Genomic DNA, 19107 nt, shown 5'->3' with positions numbered 1-19107 from the left:
GCATATGGGGGAATACAGATGAGTTTTCAGGACTAGCTAGAGGGGGGGGGGGGGGGGGGGGGGGGAGAAATCTCAGAAGCCATAATGTGTAAAAGGGACGACACGAAATGCTTGGCGACATTGTCCAATCACGCTGCTTTTTGGGACGTGACCGACGCAATTTGGAGACGCCGATTTATGAGCAGCGACGACGCAGGCGGACAAGTCGATGCGTCCATCACTCACGGGCCCCAAATAGAACAAGGAACAGGACATCCAGGACAATATATTCAGGCATCACGATCAGCATAAAAAAATGCAGTCAGGATGGACTCCTTTTTTTTCTAATTCATTTATGTCCGACAGAGCTTGCGGGTGATGGTTCCGGAGGATCAAAACACGCATTTGAGAACTGGCATCACAGAGGCAGAAATGTCAACTGACATTTTAACACGGCATGAAAGGTTAGCGTGGCATCTGTACATGCCAATAAATATTACGTGAGCCCCTCAGATCCGAGAACATTCAGTCCACTACAATCCAACACGAGGGGCAGGGGACAGGACTTAGCAGAATGTGGACTAAGTGCCGGCCAATTCACTTTGCAGTCTCCTGCCGCGCTGGAAGGGACTTTGTAATTGCACACTGAATTGATTGGAGTATCTTTCAAGGTGTTCTGAAGTACCTGTTTACCCCCCCCCCCCCCCCCCCCCCCCCCCCCCCCCCCTCACTCCCTCCCACACACACACACAAACCCCTCCTTCAGTTGGTACTTACCTTAAAAATTAAATCCTTCTTCCCGTACCGCAGTTCTTTCAGTTGAGCCTGGATTTTTTTGGACTGCAAGGGAAAGATAAGGAAATAAGTGTTAGCCCATTCAAATAGCGAAATTGGTTTTAGATCACGTAGCAGGATTCTGCCAGCTGCAGCCGAGGACTCCTTTGTGAGTGCTCCCTGGGCGAAGCTCCGGCTTAAAGGAGAGGCCCCCCGCTGAGAGGAAGAGAATATCAAATCTCCCCTTCACTGAACTGCATAGTCCACACAATGACGCAGTCACGCACCGGCGTCTTGCCCACTGTCTAAACCTGAATTCTCACTCCCACTACACACATTACCGCCGCCACCGCCACACACATGCAGATTACAGCAGGCGCTCGCCTGTTATCGGTGAGCAGCGGGCGCGCACACACACACACACACACACACACACTCACTCACAACACAACACACACACACACACACACACACACACACACACACACACGGACAGTAATGGTTCTTTTTATTTATTTCCCCGCCCCCGAACATTCAGTGACCGTAGCTCTTTCTTGCAGTCGTTCTGCTGCTGCACCTCAGTGGGTGTGTGGATCACAGAGGGCGTCGCCAACACAGCTCGATACACTGAAAGCCTCCACATGGGACCGTGTGTCTGCTCAGACGGTTTCTTGCCGCGTCATTAGAAAGACGTGATGTTTTTCCACACACATATTTCGCGCCGCGGGAAGCATGAAGCCGTGTGTCTCTGATGAATTAGTATGCAAATGAGAGCCTTGACTAGGGCCAATTTCTGTCAATCAATGCACTAAATATCTTCTTTTGTTTTTTTCAATCTGGCTTCGTGTGTCTCTTCTGACAACCCATTTATCATCATTAGCTTCTCCACTTCTTACAGTTTTTTTCAGTATTGTCAATTTGCACATGAAACACGTGAGTGGAAAAACCAAATCTGAATAAAGTGAAAATATTCCTAAAACAAATGTTTATACATGACTATGGTGGAAAAAACTGTATGTGACTTAACTTAATGCGTAAAACAAACACACATGTCACATGTTTCAGCATAGTTCCAGTTTGAGTCTGAATCCATCTACTGCGGCTGTGTCAATAATCCAGTATTGATGATAATCATGATTAAAAAATGAATGATTGACACTGTGTAAATCAATTCGGCTCCTCCTGAATCATTTCAATTTCTTTCTGTTGTGATACACTAACCATCTGGTTCACACTCCAGCGGGGTGAGTATTAGCTATCATGGTAGATTTAATAATTATTAATAATTCTAACTAAGTGCTGAGGCAAAACTCATCTTTCTCTTTCTCTGTGAGTGGTGGAGGTGCATCACAGAAAACAGCTGATGATGGCTATATTATATATATTATATTATATACCCTATATTATTTTGCTGATCTACTCTGATCCATTTCTGTATCATCAACAGTGTGTGTGTGTGTGTGCGTGTGTGTATGTGCGTCCATGTCAAGTCGCAAGGGATTTATGTGGGAGATGTAGATGTGAAACTTTAAGCGGCCAAATTAAATTCTATTTTTATTCGATACTACTTCTACAAATAATGATAATTTCAACACATTGATGTAAAAATCCTTAATGAGATCATCGTCTATCTGCACAATCCTAGCAGGTAATAGTATCTTGTAGAATTTCGAGAACAATTCATTTGCCAAAATTGGATAAAACAACAAAACAAACAATGTTAAAGATGAAATTAACCGAGAGTATCATGATTATTATTCAAACTTTTTATAGATATGGCTATGATATCGTTATCGTGAGTTCTTTTGGTGCCAATAATCGTTGAAAGAAGAAAATCTGATATCGTGGCAGCCCCACTATCTACATACTGTATTTCAGTTTCTTTGTGTCCTGGATATCATTTAATAAACCTCTCTTTCTCTCTATCTCTAAACTGACTTGACAATGGCAGTGAAAATGTGACAGGAGGTCTAATCTTTCACCAAAACCCACTGAGCACGACGCGGAGGGACACATTTACCTCGGAGGGTTTCCTGTGTAGTTCAATAACACCTGTGCCTTTTTTCCCCCTAAATTTTATTTCCTAAATTAGATTCTTCATCTCATTATCGCTCTTCCCAGGGTGCTTCCATGTCCCGAGACACCCGTCTCTTCCCCCGTGTGACCGGATTTAAAGAATTGCATCCTAAGGCTCCTCATAAACAACAGACTTCAAACACTGCAGTTCGCTGAAACGCATCTAATTTGGGATCGTTACGTCTGCTTTTCTGTAACCCGGGTCGTAAAATGAAATGTTAACTCGCACAAAGGAAAATTAATTTGTTGAGTGCAGCCCGTCGAGATGCTTGCTGGTAATAGAAAAGGCTCATGAACGAATGACTCGCAAAGAGGCTACAGAGTCGCACGCTGTGCAGTGTGAACTTGTTAATGCAAATATCTGAATCTCTCTAAATGTGCTGAGCTCCTTGGAGTTGCCAAAGCATTTGGCTTATTATTTCCTGTGAGCTGCCTGCTTGGCACGGGAGAACACCAGTAGCATCTCTGTGTTGTCGTTCCACGACGGCTCGAATTCCTGCAAGGGCGAGACCTGCATGTCAAATAGTCCCAGACTCAACCAAATACAGCGGTGCAGTATTTGAAGGGCTTGGCACAGCTTACCACTTTAAAACCTTTAAAAAAAACTTTAAGATTCTAGAAATGTCACTGAGAGACAGTGTCCTTATGGGAATGATGTCAAAAGTGTCAAGGACGGACGTGCTAATGTCACGTAAGTATGTTTTTGACACTATTATTTATTTATTTATCAATAATGGAAAGATTTTGAAAAGACTATAGTCTACCAGATCCTGAATGAACTCTGTCTTTTGATATTATAATACTTTTGGGAAGCTGTTTTGTGATTCCTTCACTTAAACCAACTTTGCTAACTTAGTCTACTAACTTCAAGTGGTGGTATTTTTTTTTTATTTTTTTTTAGCTATTTAGTATTTTGAAGTTATGAAAAATGAATTGTCTATCCACTTGGGGACGGCACAAGAAATTTAAATAAAAACTGACGTACTACAGTAGTTGATGGGGCAAATATGTCAGCAAACTCTTGCCTCTTTACGTGTCCGACTGACACAGAGCCAAACAGGCCTTCTTCTGTTGTAATGTCTGTGTCTACTTGACAAAAGTTTGATTTAGTTTGAATTATTTTGTCTCTGCTTGTTATTCTTTTGTTTTGGTCTGCAACAACTTCAACACAAATATCAGACTCTTTAGCAGCTTAATGCTCCACTAAGTTCACAGGCGCCTACTTTGTCTGTTGGTGCCGGACAGGTGAGTTTATTAATGGAAACATCAGGCTCATACAAATATATTTATTAATGCAGCTATGAAGTTGTTTTTTTCTTAATGAGGCATTTTGACACGCTTGTGAGATAATGACCCATGGAAGTGGAATTTCCTGTTTTTAATTTGACAGCAGACAAATTCTATCTTTATAATTTATTCATTTAAATCTTCCCCCTTTTTCTCTGATAGATTTCTCACATTTCCCCAGACTCCTTGAATATTTTTTTTGTTGTTGATGTGTCCAAGTGACCAGCCCTTTTGTTTGATGCAGATTCGTTTTTTTAAGGCATTGATTTTGTTTGCTCTCTCGTTTCCAGACAGTATCGATAACGTTGGGCTAAAGCTGAGGCCCTGCCTTCCGGCTCTGCATCAAAATACATAAAACGGCCTTTAGGTGTTTCTCCGTATGTGATACGGTTCGAGGGTCTGGAGAACGTGGAGAACAAGGAGATCATTTCAATGCCTTTGTCATTGTCATTAAGTGTTATTGTAGGAAGGTCAACGTTGTCACTGACAAACACAGGTTTACTTCTGGCATTGAATAGATCTGCTTTGTACAGTTTGTAAGAGAACAACACAACTGCTACACATGACAAAAAAACAGTTGCTGTGGCATGACAGGGTGGTACAGTAGTTAGGTATGTATAGTGTCCAAACATCCGCAGCATGCATTTCTATGTTTATTTTTGCAGCAGCATCACAGAACCTGCTACACCTCCTCCCCGTCTAAACAGATTGCCCTATTTGCGGAGTGTGTCTGATTGGCTGGAGCGTGCGAGCCGAGGCAGAGTGGTGACTGGCTGGCGGCCAAAAGGTACCGACTGAAAGCATATATTTCATTTCAGTCATTCCAGTCGGGATAATCTGATTTCATCAATATGGATAGTGAATGAAGTAGAAGAGTAAAGCAATACGTCTGTTTTGTTTAAAGGATCTGCTCTTGTATTGCTCACTGTGCACATTACTAATTGTATTTTAGCGTACATCACTGAAGCTGGGAGCATACGGAGCATCTCCCAGAACAACGCATTATCAAAGTGACCAAAGATCAAACATGCATGTGGGTAGAAACCGCTTTTAATTCTCATATCATCCTAATATTACAGGGCATTTACCTAAAGTACGTACGCTCACCAAGCAAATCACTGGGAACACCACACGATTACTGCTTGGGGCCTCCCTTCCTTCTTAAAACAGCCTCAGTTCTTTGGGACATGGACTCCATGAGTTGTTGAGATTCTGCTATATGATTACATCCTATAATTTCTGAAGATTTGTCAGATGCCAGTTCATGCTGTTGAATCTCGCTGTTGAGTCACATCCAAGTGTCAACCCACCGTGTCACCCATTGGTTTGTGAACTGTTTTGAAGCCTCGAGTTAAGCATTTGACCAGCGCCATCTTGTTTTTGTTAAACCAGAGGTAACCATATTTGGAGGAGCGAAATGTCATCCACTGCAAGTCAACCTACACCTGCACCCATTGGACTGTCAATCACATTGTAGCCACGCCCCAATGCAGCTGTACTGAAGAAGACTTGAAACTTGAGATTGAGACAATGAAATTCTCTGGAAAATGATAAATCAAATGACAGTAGAGTCATTTTCTTATAGACTTCTTTTGCGACCATTGGAGTCGCCCTCTGCTGGTCATTCGTGTTGATACAGGTTTTAGGCACTTGGCTTCACTTTCCAGAACCGGTGACTACGTCAATTTTTTATATCAAGTCAATGGTCACAACCCAAAGTTTCTATTGGATTCAGATCTGGTGACTGGAGGCGAGTGAGGTACACTGAACTCCTTTTCATGTTCATGACACTGGTTTGAGACGACGTGGCACATTGTCATGCTGGCAGTAGACATTAGAAGATTAGTAGAATGTGGCAATAATAGTAAGTGTGCAGAGAAAACATCCCCCACGTCATCACCTGACCACCACCACCAGCAGCCTGGACCGTGACAGGAGGCAGGTTGGATTCATGATCCATTAGATCAGGCTACGTTTCTGTCGTCTCCAACTGTCCCACTGCAGCCTCAGATCTCTGTTTTTTGTCAGACAGGACCCAATCCACCACAAGGTTTTTGACGTGTTGTGCATACTGAAATGCTTTTTTGCTCATCACGGTTGTAAAAAAGAAAGTGGTTATTTGAGTTACTGTAGCCTTTTTGTCAGCTTCATCCTCCTCTACAAGGTGTATCTGTCCGCAGAACTGCTGCTCTCTTGAAGTTTGTTTTTGCTACGCTATTCTGAGTAAATTCTGGAGAGAGTTGCGTGTGAAAATCTCAGGAAATCAGCAGTCTGAGAATATATTGAAGAAAAGCATGTCCGGCACCAAATATCATGCCTCAGTCAAAGTTATTCTCCTCTATTCTGATGCTTCATGTGAACAATCAATGAAGCTCCTGACCTGCACCTGCAAGGTTGTTCGGGTTGCACTGCTTTTACGTATTTGGCTAATTGCATGATCATCCAGGCTTACAGGTGTTCCTAATAAAGTGCTCTGTCACTGTATGTCATCTCTTTGCTGCTTCTTCATAGGATCGTCTTATGGCTTGGGGATACACATAGAAAGAGATGACTTGGGTATATAGGACAACTTACTAGTTCCAGTCTAATACATACTGTAAATAGAACTACTACTGCAACTAAAATATTTATTTGTTGATTCACCCCACTCAGAATTGGATATTCTAACTTTTGTTGAATCACTATCTATAAAATGCAATGGCATGCAATTTCAGACTCACTACAGATGGGCCCCAAAAAACACAATACAGTGATCCGTGCTGCTCCTTTCAAAAAGCCCTGCTGGATTAATTACACAAGGCCTTTCACCTTGAAATCCGTCATTACAGGAAAATCCTCCCAAATCCGACATATTTCATCCGGTTTCTAAGATGTTTCCCATAACATCCTGATGCAAGAATGAAATGTAATTCTGCTGAAAACAGCCCAAACACTGAAGTGAAAAAATTCCTTCATCCAAATGGTGACCATGCAGCGACACCATAAATCTGACGGAATAGCGAATAGGCGATAAATTCATGCCGTTGAGGAAAAGATGAGCAGCAGACTGAACGGCATATCTAATGCCACGTGTCCCTCTAATTCATTGAAAAGGACCTAACCTTGAAGTCGACTCCGGTTTTTCGGCGCTATCAGATGTTTCCCCTGAGGACATCACCGCCCGCTTCCGAAAGGTTGCATGACATTTTCCCAATGAACTGGATAAGGACTAAGAGAAGCCAGCTCTGCGAAGCAGGAAGCAGTGGCTCCATCGGCCCAAAGAGCAAAGTGAGTTGCACAGGCCTGGAACATTTTCCGTAACAATTTAAATGGACTGCTGGATTTGTGTAGTGAAGTGGTGATGTGAACAAACACACAGCTGAGTCAGGCAGTGGCCGCCTGCCAGTGAGTTTCCTGACTAAACTCGGTGAAGTCTGTGATGCACTTTTCTCCGTAACCCCTCCTCGCTCATTGTGGTCAGTTTGGAAAGACAAAAGGGAAACTGTTTTCATAAAAGAAACTCTGCATTGCAAAGTGCTTCCATTTATCTTACTATCAAATATCTGTAGTTTTATTGATTCAACGGTGCCAACCAATCATTTCAGTTCAAACAAAGACACTGCTGAAGCAAATGGAATAACAGAGGCTTAAAAGATAGATAGATAGATAGATGATAGATGGATAGATACATAGATAGATAGATAGATAGATAGATAGATACTAACCATGACGAAACTTGACGAAAGTTATTAGTGATGATCCAGTGATACCGTCTTTACCGTGTTGTGAATGAGTTGTATGTATGTTTTGTTGGTGCCATTTTAGCAGTTTTCACCACACAGATTAAGAGCACAAAGCTTGATCCACCGCCTTGTGTACCGAGCACAAGTTAAAGCAGCTTTCTAAAAACGATTACCACGCCAAAGGAAATGTATTCCAAATATACAATATGCAGGAAATCCCAAATCCAATTTTCACCAGATGAGAATGTAAATCACACAGAGAAAGCTGCTGTTTACTCAGACAAAATCTTAAACTGTATCATGCGCAAAAAACCCAAAAAAACAAAACACAGAACAAAGCAAACGGAAACAATGGGAGGCTTTGCTTTAAAAGTTTATCTAAGGCCAGCTGAAAAGAAAAAAAGATCTGGGTCTAATCGCAGTTCTTTGACATGGTTTCAAAGTTGTCATTTTAAGATTGAAAGATGTTATCCCTGCACAAAAAAAAGAAAACAGAAAACCCACTGAGGAATTCTTAATTGAAAAGCTCTCTGAAGCATGGGGAGATGTTTTCTAGACAGAAATTAAAGGGGCAGTAAGCGATTCTGAAGCAATGCACGTTTTGTAAAAAATTGTCGGTTCTGTGTGCCCTGGAAAAAAATCTGTGCTTTTGGCTCAGCCCCGGCTCTGTAAATGGAAACCCCCCCAAAAAATGGTGCGGTGCGCCACCACGCAACACCGCGAGTGCAGTTTGTAAACATCACCCGTCGACACCTTAAGAGACTCGGCCTTGAGTGCGTCGGCCTCCCACACCCGAGTCTGCGGTGTTCGCAACCCGGCCGGATCAGTAAAATCACAACTACAACAAGGCCTCCTCCATAGTCACTTACTGCCCCTTTAAATAAGAGTTCAAGAGTTAACAAATTTATTTATGTTTTGAGTCAGTGTCCACTGACATGACTGGTATGTGACACACTGGACATTGCTATGAGTCAATAATGAGCACTCACACATATGTTGATTTCGATAAAGTTAAGAGTAAGAGTGGGTGAGTAGTTTTCCTTGTTTTCCAAAGAACAAACGTGTAATACAGTGATATAGTTTGTAATCACCTCCTCTGGTGGCATTTTGTTCTGCAGCATCAGAATCGGTCTCTTTCTCTCCGTCCGCCGTCATTACAGTGTGATTACAGGTTCAGTTTGTAACCCTTCCCCCTTTTGAACGTGAATAACTTGCCCGGGGTTGAGAGTAGGGACATTGGAACAATGTGCCTCTCACTGATTTACTCCAGCTTTTATTGCCTCTCAAAGGAATCGCGGACGGTGACCTCCATTTACCTCTGTTCCAAGAAAATTCTAGTAGCTATATGCTCCCTAAAGAACTTGCAGTCTATTGGCCTTGATAAAAAAGCTCTGTGGACGTAATCAGGCCAACACAGAACCCCTGGACAGGGACACAGCTCAGTATTAAAGAGTACAGAGAACCAGATATCATCAAGCGCAAGCACAAAGACAACGAGTCGTATTTTATACCCATATGTTTTTTTATCGCTGGTGCTGGGGAAATCCTGGGTGAATGTAGACTGCTGACAATTTCAATCAGGACCCCTTCATAAGCCTTGCTGTTCTGTTCCAACTCATTTCTGAAGTGTTGCAACTAGACTTGGCGCTAGAGTCAAATGTGATGGGGGCTTGGATAAGCTCAGCTGGTTGAGTGTCAGGGATGTTTTGGTTGAAGGACTTGTAAACGGAACGAGGCCTGGAACTCGTCTCAACAAGAGACTCCAGGGTCAACGACGAGCTCTTCAGCATCAAGCAGTTCCAAACGCTAAATTCTGTTTGTTGACCTGTGAGCTTGCGATGCGCTCGTCACCGTGGTCAATTCAAAGCTTCGGTCCGTCGTTTGCTAATCGCTGCAAGGCCGACACAGAAAATCGTCTGTTTATCCTCATGATAATTCATATGCTCAAGTTAATAATTACCTCCTGATGTGTTCATCATTGTCTGTCTCTTTGTTTGCACAATTACACAAAAAACTACTGAACCGACTTCCATGAAATTTTGTGGAAAACAAGACCAATTAAAACCCATTTTGGATCGGATCCAGGATCTTTTCTTTTACGATGGCTAGATATACACTCTCTAAACACCCTTTTAGTTTCTGTTATCAGATTCCTCAATGATGTAAGTCAAAATAATACGTAGTCAACTCAGATATACTGGGATAAACAATGTTTTGAGATACTTCTTTAAAACTTTCTTTTTTTTTTTTACATTTCTATATTTAGCTTTCATGAAGACATGATTTACTGCAGGACTAATGTACAGTACTTGATTGCATTGGTTTGAGCTAAGTTTACTAATGAACGGCTCTGAGCAGCACTTCTTTTAAATTATGAGGTTCTCAAAAAGAGTGATGGAAGAAACTGTCAATTGGGAAACTGCACGGAGAAAGAAATGAAAGATAGCAAAAGAATATGTGTGCCTGATGGCAGAGGAGATACATTTTCAAGGTAAATTAAGGAACCTGAGAGAAAGGGTTAAGGTGATGAGACATTTTATCAGAGGTTACAAATTACTAATAAGGGACTGAAATAATCACAATTTTCCCTCTGTCAAACCCTGTGATTGCTTGTCCTCACCCAAAAATGCAATTGTTCCGTCCTTCAAAAACCTTGGTATCATCCAGTGTAGCATTGATCAAGCAAGCCTCAGTCGCCTTCGGGGGAGGTGTAGCCCCGAGACTTTCTGAAGAGAAATCTCCGCCCAAGGTTTCCCATCTATCAAGCTGTCCATCACCACACTGCTCCGAGTCCTACAAATCTAAAGTTAATACACACACTGTAGCCTGGATACAGGAAAACGCTGGAAACCACCAAATATATAACCATTAAGCCTGAGCCACGATTACTCGGTGCCAGCTGCCCACAGCGCCCGCTGGCTCGTGAGACCCTTCATTGCTAAAAACACAGCATGAGCGCCTTGGTCAGCAGGAAGGAGAAAGGAGCATTCAAAGCTCAGCTTAACGCTCCAATCAGGATGAGAACCTGGTGAGTGCTGCTGCACACGAGGACTGGCAGCAGAACTGAAGTTTGTGAGACGGACAAGAATCAACTGTTTCACCATGCATTAGCAATGTGAGAACGCAAATGTCCACAAATGTTTCTCTGAACACTGCCCAAGACCTTTCCTAGCAGCCCCCTCGTAAAAGTTTCCGGAAAATGCATGCGTGAGGCCAGGAAAATCATGTAAACAGTGCAGTGGAATAATCATCATGTCCTTCCTCCTGCTGCTCTACCCAGATTGCTTGGAAGATCTCCTGCTGCGATCGTCATATGTTGACGACAAACTCCTGAAAATCCATACATCGTCTACCGCTGTATCGCGGGGGGGCTGGAGCCAATCCCAGCTGACATTGGGTGAGAGGCGGGGTTCACCCTGGACAGGTCACCAGCCTATCACAGTGCCACATACAGAGACAAACAACCATTCACTCTCACATTCACACCTACGGTCAATTTAGAGTCTCCAATGAACCTAACTCCATTCTGCATGTCTCTGGACTGTGGGAGGAAGCCGGAGAACCCGGAGAGAACCCACGCATACACGGGGAGAACATGCAAACTCCACACAGAAAGGCCCTGGTTGGTTTGAACCCAGAACCTTCTTGCTGTGAGGTGTAAGTGCTAACCACTTCACCATTGTGCAGCCCACACTCCAGAAAATGTCAGGACCAAATTTTCCAGACATTTTCTGGAGTTCAGGTCTAAAAAAAACAGCTAATGTGATGTCAGGACCATCACCGAGTCCGTCACGTGAGCACTTCTGTATGACGGCGATATGACAATCACTGAGCTGATGCACATGACATAGGAGTGAGGGACTACAGACATTAAAAGCTTTAGTTTACTTAAGTTGAAAAGAAACATTTACACACTCTCCATTAAATGGAGCACATATTTTTGTGATAGCGGCAAATGTTTTTTGTATCATAAAAACCAGCATATGTGTTTGACTGGCAGTTACATCGATCACTGAGATGGCATTGCCATTGCAGGTTGGTTCAATGAAAAAAAGAAAAAGAAAAGCTTCAGATGTAGTAAACTGTGCAGTGTTGGTGTAGCTTAGCTCCCTATATTTCTCTGAGGGCGTAGTAAAGCTTTATTTGATGTAGAGTAACTAGAAGCTTAGCTCGATACACTTCCTCACTGCAGGGAACATTGCCCAACACTGTACTGTACATGCTCCCATTTTTTATTTTATTAACAAGAGAGCAGAATTTGACCGTGATACTTTCCACAAATTGCAGCCACTCCATGAACAATGGGCAATTAGGTAGCCGGAGATAGGAATTAATTATATTTGTGATTAAAATGGAATTAGCTAATTGAATGTCCTTACCTCTTCAGCGTAGGCATCGCAAAGTTTGTGCCCCGAGAGCAGTTTATTCTTCAGGCTCTTGTTCTGAAACAGAGAAAAGACAAAAAAGACGTTGAGATGTCGTCGGTGTTTGCACTGCATGTTCCCCTTAAATTCTTTGCTGCTTCGTAAAAAAAAAGAAGCAGTTTCTCCAGCAGGACATGTGGCTTTGCAAGGAATTTTGACAGGCAAGGGCTACTCGCGATTTCAGACCAGACGGAGGAGCAGTCAGGAGTGCCCTGTCTGAGGATGTGAGAGCAGTCAGGCTCAGAGGCGTCTGGAAAAAAGTTCAGAAATGTAGCTCGGGGGCCGGACCCCCCGCTGAAGTTTAAACATGATCAGTAAAGCCTTAAAATCTCTCGACTGACAGCCGGTGGAGAGATGCCAAGGAATTAGGGGTCACAGGGTCTCGTGGTGTGGTGCCAGTTGAAATCCTCGCTGCTGCAGTTCCATAAACAATCTGGGGGCATGAGAGTGATCCTTCACTCGGGCAGCAGTTTACATGACATTTTGTGAAAGCACTAATGATCTTCTTCGGGTCACTGGAGGATGAAAAAATGTGTTTTATTTTAAAGAAAAGCCATCAGCTGTTTAAAACAGAGATGAAGTTCTCTCATTATCAGTAGCCATGTGCAGCATAACAAAGAACATGAGATCAAAAAAATGAATTCTTCCCTTTTTCTGATATGTTAATTTCCTTAATTTCAGAACCATGCCTGAATTTAAATGTCCGTGTTTAAACAAGTATATATTGTACAGCCCCTTCCTCTCAAAACACAAGGTCATAGTCAAAGGTCAAAGGTAAAAGAATCTGGCAACAGACTTCGGTGTAAGGGGCCATGTTAACATGATCTTTCTCTCCAAATAGGATTAGAGTAAAATGCACTTATATACAATGCACAATATATTTAAAAGGAAGTCAGCAAAGGACACGGCCAAGAGAGAGAGAGAGAGAGAGAGAGAGAGCATGTAACGACAGCAGAGAAAGGCGATAACAGCATTTGAAAGAAAAAGGGATTCCCCTTTTTTAAATTGACAATGGACTGTTAGTAAGACTGTTCCCGAAACCCAAATGAATGCCTGACCCAAAAGTAGCCGTCCCGCATGCCAGGACGGCCCAATGAAACGGCGCGATCAACCATGACGAAAAGCTTCGCCAAGGTCCAGGAGAACCGAAATTGTACAGTCTGCAGCGTGTGCAGTTAACTGAAAGGTCATTTGAGACAGAAACTCTCTGCCGTGATTCAAAACTAGATTGACTCTGTCTGCAAGCGGCATTACCTTGCAAACCAAAAACCACTCTGTAAAACCGTATTATGCCCTGAACAGAACAAGTTGTGTATTGAAAAAAGCTCTGTTTGATATGATGGTTTTTTGGGGTTGTGCAAAGTTTTGTGTGACATCTTGGCAGACAAAGGGAAGAAAACAACCCCAAAAAAAGGGGTGTAAAATACATAACTGTGAAGTTGACGTCACACCTACGTGTATATAAATGCCTTTATTGCTCTGCGCTGTAGCAACGTGTCGAGCTCGCAGCGTGCTGGCGCTGCTACTAAGAGCATCTGTCATTTCAAAGTTAAGTTGTAGCTGCGGAAATAAAGGGAGGAGCTACATGTTAACTCTCCCCAGTGTTCCATCTCCGCTATCACATGCTGTTTGATGATAAGTCAAAGTGGCAAAGAGGATTTTGCTCGACATTCTTTCAAAATGTGTGGGGTTTTTTTTGAAGGACGGGGCGAAATGTTAAGAGACGGCATCACGGAGACTTAAAATGTGTCGAGGGGAAACGGTCCCAATGGCTGAGGAAACCTTAAGGTGATTATGGACAGGAAATGACACCCGAATGGTTTTCACGCCCACTGGTTTCCGTACCCAACAGCAGCGGTGGTGGTTCCGCCTCTGTCAGCAGATTTGTCAAACATTCACAAACGTATTACTGGCAATTTCCCTGTGGCATGTCATATCTACTGTGGCCAATACTGTCTACATAAGCACTATAACTCACATACATCTAAGAAAATATAAGTCTTGCACGATCACATGGAGTTGGATTCAATCTCGTCAAAGCAAAGGTCTTATACCTGAAAGTCCCAATTTGTCAATGTGAGCGAGTTCTCAATGTCCGTTACATATTGATTGACTTTCTCAGCATCCAGGAAACATTTTGATTTTGGTTCAGTTAAATCAACTGGTTGCCTTCAGCTCATCTCGATGCTTCGGCCACATTTACCAGTACATTACAGCCGTGTACGACAGTAAACATTATGACATAAAAAAATACTTTTAAACTGTAAGGATCTAACTCATACAGTCATCGAGAAAACAATGTTACCTGGATGCTGACATTAACTGTCAATATATAGAAGAAACTGAGAAGTCAGAGAGCTGGAGTGGCTCACGGTGATGAATGGGGACTTTCAGGTATAAGACTTTTGCTCCGGTGACATCCAATCCAACATCCAATCCAGCGATCTTGCAAGAATTATATTTTCTTAAATGTATTTTTTTCCTAGGTGTCTGTGAGTCATAGTGCTCCCTTATACAGTATTAACCGCAGTATATATGAGATGCCGCAAGTAATATGTTTGTGAATGTGTGCGGAACCACAACCGTACTGCTCGGTACGGTAGCCAGTCGGGACGTACCACGGCAATTAAGCTTCGTCCCACCTCTGTTCCGTCTAAAGCAACACATGTAATTAAACGCAACTTCATCATAGTGGCCAGTGGAGATTTATCAACCTCCTTTCATTGACTCGACATCAGGTTTAAAATTCTTAATGAGTTTATCAATGAGCTAATTGCCTGTAGTTGAGGGTCTGTTCTTTAAAACCCATCCCGCAGAAACTCAAGAGAGAGCAATGGATATTCAATGATTCGAGAAAACTAAACTCGATGACGGAATGTTCACCTGAAACCATCCGGGCCCTGCGGAGGAAGTCGGCCCCTCGGCTCGGCACTCGTGTTACGCTACACAAATCAAACGCGTCCTTCGGCAACTTCCTTTTCACACTTGTTTTGCAAGTGAAGGGATTACACTGTATGGGCTTCAGCGCGTGATCTGACAGACTTTGGAACAGCGGGATACGGGGGGCGCCGGGAGGGTGGTCCGGAGCGTCGCCAAGATTGTGGCTTTCGCCGGGCTTACGGAAAGGCTGTTATCTCCTGACAGGACAATGAACGGAGCAGGAAACCTCATCACAGTGTTTTTTCGCCGCGTGGGAGGCGGCGGCGGCGGCGGGGCGGTTCACACGGGAGCTGACAGGTGGTCCGTGTCTGTAAGCAGTTAGTTGCCGCGCCGCAATTGTGACAGTCGACATCACGCTGAAACAATTGTGTTGCATAACAGCCAATTTCGGAAGACGTAATTAAACTTCATTAACATGATAAATCTCCGATAAACCGAGGGAAATCAAAAATAATCTGTTATGTAGACTTTGTGATAGAAAGGAGGGATGACACTTAATAAATGACCACGATGGAAGATTAACAACAGGATCTAATTCCTTTTGGGATCTTGAAGGAGGTTTGTAACTGAAACAAGCTGTTACGCCGTTGTCGTTTGTCAAAACAAAGCAAAATAGATCAAACAACACAGGCTGGGGAATACTCATGAGGGCCGACGGCCACATCCTTTCGGTATTATTTATTGCGGCACATTTCAGACACTGTTGGGAAGTGTGTGTGTCTGTCTGTCCGCCCTTCACTATCAACCCCAGTGTTTGCACTTGTTTGGCTCTAATGCAAGTTTGATTTTCATGTAGCAACCGTGGTAGCGAGTACTTTTTGGAGGATGCAATCTCGCCATCAGCAATTATGGTTTACAGATTGCACGACAAATTCATTTAGGTGGAGATGACATCTACAAGAGCGGTGGTGTCGTCCGTTATGTTGCTGTGCTCTGGTTATACATTCATTTGCATGTACGTTTGGGGACAACTCAATGTCATTAGGTGATGATTTGGCTGCGAACCACAGGGACAGAAGGATACAGGAGGAGGGGGGGGGCTGTGCCTGTGCCTCCGCCAGCTGGCCCCTCGACATCAACTTACAAATCATGTGGCCACTTCCACAGTTCTCGCTCTGTGTCATGGAACATCCTGACTGGATGCTTGATGACGACCAATCACGACGCAGCTTCGTCCATATGTAGTTGAGAGTTTATTTATAGCTCAGTTTGTCTTTCTTAGCCGCGCCACAGCCTGTCTCTGTCGGTGTAACAGATATGTATCAAACTCAAACCGCAGCAGCCATATCGCCAGGCAGAGTTTGTACTTTGGAATTGTATTATGATACGACTGTCGTGAAGTGCTGGTGGCAAAAAAACAAGTCCTGGCAATCTCCAACATCAAAACTGCAGAGTGCCACTGAATTATTATTATTATTTTTTTGAATCAAGGCACCAGGGCATTATTGGCTGATTATGCCAAAACCTAGAGCTCAGAGTGTACTTTGTTTGGAAAGTACATTTGCTTCTGCATTATAAAATCACTGGTGGAAAAGCAAGAACTCTCCAAACACGGCTGGGTCTCACGGTTCTATAACTCGGCAGGCAGCAACATCTGACATTCGCTTCGTCCTTGCCTCCGTCTTTCCTTCGCAAATTCAATCCCCACTTCCATACTCATACCTCTAAAGGATACTGCACACTCCAAAAGCATACGGTGCATGCCCCCCAAGAGCAGAGGCAACGAGCTGGGATGGCAGTTGCTTTGCCATTCAGCGAGGCACAAACTGGTTGAATATCAATTCCACACAGTTGCACCTCCTCTCGCACCCGACACAGGGACCACCATTCGAGGACATGTAGAACTGGCAGCTGTCATGGAATGTGACAGAGTTTAGCCCCGAGACATAGTCAGAGTGAAAATGAGATCCTCTGGAGCTTGTGTGTCACAGTGCATTATGCAAAGTGTGCTACACTGAGCTGCATATGTCATAACCCGTTATTCCCGCAGCGCTGTCATTCTGTGGGCCTGAAAAATAAAGCAGCAATTTTTACATTAACATGCTGTCCATATTTCCCACACACACACACACACACACACACACACACACACACACACACACACACACACACACACACACACACACACACACACACACACACACACACACACACACACACACACACACACACACACACACACACACGTATCCACTTAAACAACATGTCTTAGAAACAATCAAACCTCTTTTTTTGTGCTTTTATGTCCTGATTTTAAAAATGCACAATGACATTAAAGATTACAGGACTGAAAAATCTAGTTATATTAAATGACAAGCCATATGGTCAATCGCTCACCATCTACAGGACTTCAGCACTCGCAAAGGGACTGTCTGAATCAACTCACCAGTATTCACACATCATGAGCAAGTGCTGAGATGTTGACAGCCCCTGAGCGTTGGCATTTACCGTCCATCTGGGTCAACTTTCACACCACTTGATCACCAAACCCTTCTGGAAACACTCTTTCTTTTATTCTTTAAGTGCAATGCACACTCAACGCTGCCACAGTGCATATTAATGTCTCCAATTGATTTTGATCAACGCAGTTAAACTGGAGTTGACTGAACACACACAGAGACCATACTGCTCGGCACAATAAAATCAAAGGTGCAATGCATTTAGAGTTGACTTCTTTCTTTGTTTTTCAGTCGTGCTCATCGTGATATGCGAACAATCCCTTTCACCAGTCCGGGGCGGAACAAGCGAAGGACTGTTGTCACAACATATTTCATCTTTAAAGGTCAATAAGCTTCAGTGTAATGACAAAGACAACCAAGCGACGAGACGTTTCCGTTGTATCGCTGCTTTAATAGCTTGTTCTTCTCCGTAGAGAAAGTATGACTCCATCAGTCACGTCAACTAAAGGCCAACATGAACGGTGTCCAAGGAACCGAAAGGGAGTTTTTTCCAGTGGCTTGAATGGGGTCAGCTGTAACTACTCTTACTACTTGAAGTACTCCATGGGATTGCTTTCCAACCCCCAATTAAAGGTGCATTTCCTTTAATTTACTGTATCATGTTCTGATGTTGTCTCTTCTTGATAAATTGCGTAATGTTATGAAGCTATTAAAAAAAATGGGGGAACATAGGCTTACAATTTACCTTATTATTCCTTGTTTTATTGATGTACCGGTCTATAAATTCCCTGATGTACACCTGCAAAACTTGGAATAGAAAAATAAATCCTAATTTTGCATCGTAACTTTCTAAATGCATCATGTTTAATGGTGATACTACTAGTAGAGAAGATAGTTACTTTAGATGTGATCCAAATAAAAAAAAGATTGTAAATTAAAGGAATACTTCTTTTTTTTTTTAAATTCTTTAATTAATAGAACTCACTTCACTTCAGCTTCCCCATGCATCAATTTTGACACCTTGGAAGTGCCAAGTAACTTTTGGCTTCATTGGAACTGGTGTGACCAACGGCTTTTGAACCACGAGTCTCTTTTTCCGTTAGCTGTGGTGGTGGGAGTCCATCCATCCATTAGCTACACAACGCTCAACCTCTGAGGGAGTGATGTTCGTCATCAATCCACACTTCGCTGCCGGACTTTGTAAAGTCTCCAACGTTGAGCCAACGGGGCCAACTAATGGGAACATTAGCATCGAAGACAATGTAAAGGATTTTTCCTTTCAACTTAATTGTGTGGTCTTTGCTTGTGCATTCTTATTCATGTTTCCTGTGGTTTATTTATGAACAGCAGCTTTAGTAATTTTATCTCTTATTCAACTGATCCCCCCCCCCCAAGTAAAAAAAAAACCCAACAATGTATGTATGTAGCAAAAGTAAAATTCTCAGCTCTGTCCATTTGACAGTTTCTGACGCATATTAATGAGACGCTTCCACGCGACATAATCAA

The 19107-nt window shown here is 43.0% G+C and overlaps 1 protein-coding gene across 2 annotated transcripts in view; it reads right to left on the bottom strand.

Annotated features, from left to right (window-relative positions):
* The window catches only part of luzp2 (leucine zipper protein 2), a 172954-nt gene that overhangs the window by 22002 nt on the left and 131845 nt on the right, over positions 1-19107 (bottom strand). For both annotated transcript variants that reach the window (XM_047331699.1, XM_035629100.2), the window contains 2 exons: positions 12218-12280; positions 757-819 (listed from right to left, as the gene is read on the bottom strand). In XM_047331699.1, the coding sequence (XP_047187655.1) occupies positions 757-819; positions 12218-12280 (126 nt within the window). The remainder of the gene's footprint in view (positions 1-756; positions 820-12217; positions 12281-19107) is intronic.

The sequence above is a fragment of the Scophthalmus maximus genome, chromosome 4, assembly GCF_022379125.1.
Source record: "Scophthalmus maximus strain ysfricsl-2021 chromosome 4, ASM2237912v1, whole genome shotgun sequence".
In the NCBI taxonomy this organism is placed as follows: Eukaryota; Metazoa; Chordata; class Actinopteri; order Pleuronectiformes; family Scophthalmidae; genus Scophthalmus; species Scophthalmus maximus.
Note: the sequence above shows the minus strand (reverse complement) of the source record. Positions and strands in the feature narration are given on the sequence as shown.